Source organism: Trachurus japonicus, chromosome 24 (genome assembly GCF_045865225.1).
Source record: "Trachurus japonicus isolate A0001 chromosome 24, Traja_1.0".
Taxonomy (NCBI): Eukaryota; Metazoa; Chordata; class Actinopteri; order Carangiformes; family Carangidae; genus Trachurus; species Trachurus japonicus.
In genome coordinates this window covers 30,767,786-30,775,709 of record NC_140930.1, presented here as the reverse complement: position 1 = coordinate 30,775,709, position 7,924 = coordinate 30,767,786, and the positions used below count along the sequence as shown (strand labels likewise).

General features: G+C 43.1%; 1 protein-coding gene across 1 annotated transcript in view; it reads right to left on the bottom strand.

Moving 5' to 3' along the window:
• Positions 1 to 609: 609 nt before the first annotated feature.
• LOC146962207 (large ribosomal subunit protein uL30-like) overlaps positions 610 to 7,924 on the bottom strand; it is a 10,943-nt gene continuing 3,628 nt past the window's right edge. Inside the window, exon 6 of the mRNA XM_085771742.1 lies at positions 610 to 686. Coding sequence (XP_085627868.1) covers positions 610 to 686 — 77 coding nt within the window. The remainder of the gene's footprint in view (positions 687 to 7,924) is intronic.

The window sequence follows — 7,924 nt, the reverse complement described above, 5'->3', positions numbered from 1 at the left end:
TCATCTGATTGTGCAGAGCTTGGAGCAGCTTTGTGTGTGAGTAGAATGATTAATCTGTGTGCATAAAAAATATTTCTGCTCATATTTTGTTGTATTTCATAAGATGTATTTACATTATTTCATTGCTATTTTTGTGTTGGTTTATTTACAGTTTCACATGATTAAAACAACTCGTCATAAAAACGCTGTACCTTCAATAAAACGGAGTTCATCTCGACAGCACGTCTTGCCTACTCATCATTGAAGATACCTAGCTACTTCAGTCGAGTTAAAGAATGTTTAGCTGTCTGGTGATGTGTGCAACGCTACGCGCTCAGGTGCCAGAACAGAGTGTGTGATATGTGCTTTCTGGCTATTATTACCTGAGGAAATGACTGACCTTGTATGGAGAAGTAAAACAACAGTGAGTGTGTGTCAGAGTCAGTCAGTGTGTAAGACACTGATACGAGGTGAAAAACATAATTAGTTACAAATTCATGCCTGAGGAAATGAATAGAAATATAATTAATGGGAAAGATAGAGGCTGGAAGAAACAACGGCGACAAAGCGAACAGACTTTTTCTAATTAATCCAAAGTCTTGGTCTAAACTGCTGAGGTTTGTGAGGTCCTTACCTTCTCTGCAGGTCCATCTCCTCTGGTGTGGGGCCATTCTGGACTTGGGGGCCCTGTCTGGGCAATGTGGGGCCTGTAGAGGGCGACACACAAAGACAGCTTCTGTTATCATCATCATTCAGGCTGAGGTACATGAGGTACATCTTGGTATGCCAAGAGACTCTTACAGGCTCCTGTGAACTGCTTTTTAATCCTGCTGCTGGACTGAAACACAGCTCACGTCAAAAACATGAGGTAGAAAGTAACCGAACCTGTGACCTTTCAGGTACACAAGTGCGTATGTAATGATTCCTTGCCAGAAACTGAAAAAAAAACTATTTGCAACCTTTAGAAAAAGAAAAAAGTCCCTGTTCAACATTTGCATAGACAGGCAGAGAAGTGACTGTGTAGTCACATGTTTCATTGTGGCCATTACACAGCATGTCATATAATCAGATCTGGAGCTCAATCCCTCTAAGCGCGCACACACGGGGCAGCTACACTGCAAACCACCCCAGCCTCAGAGACCTTCTATGTCCAGCTTGTTCACATGTTTCTGGAACCAGCACAGCTGCAAAGACTGAAAAATGTTACGATGCTGCAGTAAAGAAAAATAACCTGAGTCGGAGTGAAGAGAATCTGAAACACTTGGTGTGAAGAGAGACGCTGTTCAAACAGCCACATTACTGATGTGCAGCCAACACTAATATTTTACACTGTTTAACGGAGCTGAAAAGTTTAGCTAATTACATCATTAGTGAATCAAGAGGAAATTAATTGCCAAGTACTTGGTTGAAATCAATAATAAATTATGTATGTGTGTCACCATTTAAGCAAAAATGGCAGAAATGAGTTGGTTACAGGCTTATTATCTTCTTCTCTGCTGTTAACAAGTGACTCTAATAATGGATGAGGACAGAAAAGATCAGTCTTAGTCTTGTTCACACCTGATCACAGCATTTTTTAATGTTATACCATATTATTCAGACAAAAGCCCGAGTTTAATAGATATTTGCATCACATTTTCAAATTAGCAATGAGTTTTTTTTTTAAGAGTGGTAATAATTTGTGAAGTGATGTATCAATATTTGCTCAGTATCAACAATGTATCACACTGTAAAAAGAGTTTCAAAGGGCTCGTGGGTCACAAAGAGTCCAGCCATCTTGAAAACATACTGCGACCATCGAGCATCCACCTGCTTTCTGATTGGACAGTCTGTCACTGTCCAATCAGAATCAGGTGTAAAGAAAGGACACAGTGGGAACTTTTACACTGAGATTTCTGCATACAGTAGTAACTGTCCACTGTTAGAAATGTTTGCAGATGCACAGTCTCACTCTCCTGGTGCACAAACCTTTTTTGACACATGCATGCACTTTGGACACAATTTTTCATTGAATTAAGCTGAGTCTACAGGCAGTCAATATCCGTGAGTGTAATTGCACACACGGTCTCTCGTCTCCATCTTCCGCTGCCTGTGGGTGTAATCGTGTTACTGTCTGCTCTAATAGAGCTTATGTGCTAATGACAGAACACAGACAGAAGCCTTTCAGGGCTGCGGCCCCAAAAGCTGCTCAGGAGGATCAGATCAGTGGGCTGGGCCTTTGTTTAGCCTCATCTTCCTATTACACCGACATATTTTATTACTGTATCCCGTTACTGAACCATTTCACTGCATCTGTATCTTCAATTTCTAAACTCTTAACTTAAGGGTGCCTGCTCAAAACAACAAAACACTGACTGATACAATACTGAAACGAAAGGAAAGAAGAAGGAGAGGGAGGACAAACACACAGGGAGCAGAGAGCTGGAGCCAGAGAGCGGGAGTGGGATTAGCTCACAAAAGCAAACAGAACATATCAGCTATAGTCTCCAGATCACCATCTTAAAAAGTACAGTAGCATCTATAAATACAATAAAACACAAATCCTGTTTCCACAGCTGATGATAAGCCTTTAGCTTTCGTCAACCATGAAATCCCACAGAGAGTTTCCCACACAGTGTAAAACAGCCACAGAGGTCTGCCCCCCCCCCCCCTCTCTGCACTGTGTACCTACATGAAGGCGGCGTCAGCGTGGGCCGCCTCTGGCAGCAGACGTAGCACCACAGTCCGCGCTGGGCCCCGTCTGACCCCCCCCAACCGCTGCCACCAGGCCTCAGGGTGACCGCCCCCCCGCTGCCAGCCTCACCCACAAACCCTGCTCCCCCAGAGCAATCCTGGGAAGTCACATATAAAACCATAGCTCAGCCTCTGGTGCTTCCTCCTTCAGCTTCCTGTTCCTTAGCTATGATTCTTCCACATCATAGAGGAATTAAAATTCCATCAAGATTTCAAAAAAAAATAAAATCAGTGTTAGTAAGAGAGTATTGGATCTTCTTCTGGTGCAGTATCCACTTCTTTCTCCTCTGTAATCTGATGCCTTGATGTTCAGATGGTACACCTTTAAAGATGACTATGAAACGCCCGGCGTGGTTGTTCTCTGTGCCGGCTCTCCAATACATTATCATTGATGGAAACAAAGGGAGGGGGAGAGGAGAGGAGAGGAGAGGGAGGCAGAGAGAGAGAGAGAGAGAGAGAGAGAAAGGAAGGGAGGGGTGGAAATAAGAGAAAGAGAAATTAAGAAAAGAGAAAAAGAGCAAGGCAGAGGAGGAAGAAGAGGAGAATGCAAACAGACGAAAGACACAAGGCAGAGAAAGAGAAAGAAATATGGGGGGAGAAGAAAAAGAAAGAGGAAAGAGAGTGAGAGAGAGCGAGGCAGAGACGGAGAGATGGGGAGAGGGAGAGAGGAAGAAACAGGGAGCTGTGTGGAGGATGTGGTGAGACTCTACCTGATGGGATGGTCAGCCAGTTTGTACTTTCTGGATCCAATCTATTATTCATACACTGGATACAGAGAAGGACACAACGCTGCTGCCCTCAATATCATTACCAGTGTGTGTGTGTGTGTGTGTGTGTATAGTGGATAAGACACAGGCAAGAACTCCCACAGTTTGACGTCTCATAAATGTCTTTCAGCTAAATTATTCATTGCGATTCCAGAAAGAAGCATCAAAAAGTAAAGAGTCACTTTATCCAAATTAGAAGAAAAAAACATTTTCCAGCCATAAGGATGAAGGGAGGGAAATGCTGTCTTGGCTCTCAGCCTGAGTGCTGACCATGTGCATCATTTTATCACCACCATCTTCTAACGGCCACTTCCTGCAGGAGGAGTCATCTCGTCATCACGGCGGTGAGTTCAGTGACCTTCAGTGACTTCCTCAGTCTCCAGCAGAACACCTCTGGGTGGCGCTACAACAACAGACTGTCAGCATGACTGTTAACTAAAAAAATCTGAAAAAATGTGTATCAACATGGAGAAGAGCTGGCTGACCTGAGAACAGAGGATGTATACATCCAATATTAGTGTGGTGTTCTAAGAGGAAAAGGCCAGCAACCACGTGTCTTTTGTCTGCAGCAGCATCTTGTGTCACTGAACTGTAGGAGGTGTTTTGGACACACTCGTGTAAAAATATACTTGAGGGAATAATCTAAAAAACAAGTGGGAAAAAATGAGGCTAAAGAGATGAGAGGAGAGGGTTTGACAAGAGTAAATGATATGAGCGGACAGGGATAAAGGATGGGGCCATGACCCTGCTCACCCATCCATTTTACTACACAGCAACAACCTGTCATCAACTCTACCATCCATCCATGATGTTAGTGTTAGCATTTCTATATGTGTGTTTGCTGTCGTTCAGTAGGCATTTCCCCACACACACGTCTACATTGGTTCTGAGTAAATTAATTGACACTAGCTAGCCTACAGTAAAGTCTCGGCCTTATTGTGAGCAGGTTTAGATCAATAATAATAATAAAGTTTATTTATATAGCACCTTACAACATCGGACAGATGATCAAAGTGCTTTACAGAAAAGAAATAACATTTCAGGTGACGAATGGCATGGAAAAAACAAAACAAGAAAACACAACAATAAAATACATATCAAAAGGTAAAAGTTAATCAATATTAAAAGCCAGTTTAAACAAATGAGTTTTAAGACGTGCTTTAAAAAGTGCCAAGTCATCAATAAAATATAATTCAGGGGGTAGGGAGTTCCACAGTTTTGGTGCCGCTATTGAAAAGGCCCGATCCCCCCACTGTTTGCAATTAGAGAAGGGGACCTCTAACAGGGGCTGTTCTGAGGACCGGAGGGCTCTACAGTGTCGTCTAAGTTTTAAACAATCGGACAGATACTCTGGAGCAAGACCGTGAATAGCTTTAAAAACAAATAATAACAGTTTAAAAGTGATTCTAAATTTAACCGGGAGCCAATGTAGTGAACAGAGAACGGGAGTGATGTGACTGTAACGGGAGGTGTTGGTTAAGAGGCGTGCTGCAGCATTTTGTACCAGTTGAAGGCGGGAGAGAGATGATTGCTTAATGCCAAAGTACAGGGAATTGCAATAATCTAACCTAGAACTGATAAAAGCATGTATAGCCGTTTCAAGATCGTTCCTGCTGAGGAATGGTTTAACTTTACTTAAAAGGCGCAGTTGAAAGAAACTTAGCTTCACTACTGAATCAATCTGCTGATCAAAACATAGGCCAGGGTCTAAAATAACTCCCAGGTTTCTTACAGCAGGTTTAAAAAGAGAGGCAACGGAAGAGGAGACACAGTTACTAATCACATTTTCGCAAACATCAGAGGTACCAAAAACAATACATTCCATTTTTGACTGGTTCAAGTGCAGAAAATTTTTTGTCAACCACAGGTTAATATCTTCTAGGCAATTGAGGAGGGATTTTAGAGCAGCTGGAGCATTTGGGATGATTGGGAGGTAAACCTGAATGTCATCAGCATAACAATGAAAATGAAGATTATGCGTTGATATGATCTTTCCAAGAGGTAGTAGATAGAGGGTGAAAAGAAGGGGGCCGAGAATGGAACCCTGTGGGACCCCACATGAGAGGGGGGCACAGGAGGATGAGAGGTCTCCAATCATAACGGAGAAAGACCTGTTTTTGAGGTAAGAGGAAAACCATTTAAGAACTGGACCCTGAATGCCCACGTGATTGGACAGACGGGAGATGAGAATAGAGTGGTCTACTGTATCGAATGCTGCTGTGAGGTCTAGGAGGACTAGTATCATGGGGGTTTTATTGTCAGCTGAAAGGAGGATATCGTTGTGGATTTTAAGTAGAGCCGACTCAGTGCTATGGCGGGATCTAAAACCAGATTGAAATTTTTCGAAGATGGCATTTTTTTCCAGAAAAGATTGTAACTGAATAAAAACAACCTTCTCTAAGACCTTAGATAAAAAAGACAGATGAGAAACGGGCCTAAAATTAGATAAAACTAAGGGATCCAGGTGAGGTTTCTTGAGAAGTGGTCTGACCACGGCATGTTTAAAAAGATCTGGGACAGTACCTGAGCTAAGGCACATGTTGATAAAAACAAGGAGGTAAGGTCCGACAGTATTAAAAACCTCTTTCAGCACCTTAGCGGGAACAATGTCTGAGGGACAGGTGGTTGCCTTTAGCTTTTGCACGATCTCAGAAAGGAGGGAGAGGGAAACAGGCTCAAAATTATTAAGAACAGCAGTTGGGTGCACAGAGGCAGAATTCAGCCTATTATCTGCGACGTTGGTGTTAGCAGTAATCTTTCCCCTAACAGAAACGATTTTGTCAACAAAGAATTTTAAAAACTCTTCACAAGTTGCTGTTGAAGCATCTAGAGGGCTACTAGTGGATGGATTTATGACAGAGTTTATTGTACTAAATAATACCCTTGGACGATTGCTGCTCGTAGAGATGAGTCTGGACAGATAAAGAGATTGAAAGAAAGAGATAATGAAAGGACTTGCCGCTCTCGCTCCAACCTTCAATTGTACTGGTTGCTAGTTGGGACTTGGGACCCCCTCGAAAACGAGGTGATACACCTCAAGGGGTTAACCCTAATAAAGAAATTTGAATATAGTAGCTGAAGCTAAGCTAACACTAGTTGGGTTTCCATCCACCTTTTCTTATGCGCATTTTGTGAAAATGCGCATAAATACTTGAATGGAAACGCCAGAAATTCGAATAAAGGCAGTAAATGCGCATAAAAGTTTATACGCTTGGAGGGGGTGGATTTGTCAGCGTATCGAATAAAGGAAATGCGAGTTTTTGTGATGGAAACAGATTATGCGAATTGAGGCAGAGTTTGTGGGTGAAGCTGCTGGACTTCACCCAGCGACACCCCGGTCTCCCAGCTCTCCTCTCTGCTGCACCGCAACACAAACGCGCTCCGTAACCCATAATCTTTTGTTTATGACGGTTAAGACTACACAAACACACGCCGTAACATTGTTATGTAACTTATTGATTTTTCACCGGCTTCGTATGTAAACAGATGCACATGGAGGAGAGGAGCATAACCAAAACAGCGGAAAAGCGAGCAGACTGTCACAGTTCCTACTGTCTTTCTGTGTAAATATCTCATGTTACAACATGAAAACCTGCAGCTTATATTCAAGTGCGGCCTATATATGTATTTTCTTTCAAAATGTAGCTGGTGCGGAGTATACAGGTGCGTCTATAGTCCGGAAAGTACGTAAATTGTCCATGATGTTGAGTGTCAGCTGAGTGTCAACTGTTGGATACATTCACGCTCTCTTATGACGTAATCTCACGGTGCACTCCTCCTCTCCCAATAATCGCAAAACAATAATGAATGGAAACGGTCATAAATTCGCATTTGCTTTTTGCGCATTTTCACAAAATCCGCTTTTAAATTCGATACGACTTGGATGGAAACCCAGCTACTAACTGTATTTAACGAGCAGCAGCTCCAGTGCTGACAGCGGACTGGAAACCATAGACTGTAAAAAGAATGGACGTAGCACCCGTGACGTCACCCATTGGTTTGGGGGAGTCTGTTTTGTGCCGCTACTACGGGGGTTTGAACCGCGCCATGTTGGATTCTACTTGCCATATTTGGAGAGGTGCGGCCGTTGGCCGGCCGAGGGCCCGCCCACTGGCCTCGTAGCAGCGGTCTCCGGACCTGTCACTCAACGGTTCTGCGCCCTAATTGGCCAGAACTTTAAACCTAATAATAGTAAAACGGTAGAGTTTAAAAAAAATTCACCCCCCTCAGAGTGTGTGCGGGGGTAGAAACTATCGGTTGAGACCAAAAAAATAAAATGTACCTGGCTGTAAATATGTTTTTTTAAGCTGTAAAATCGGCTATTTTAACATGGGGCTCAATTGGAGTTGCTCCCTTCTGGAGCCAGCCCCCAGAGGAAGCCGGGGGGATTGCAGTTTTTTGAACGCGGAAGTGAGCTTCACTTCTCAGACCCACAACTGCCCCCT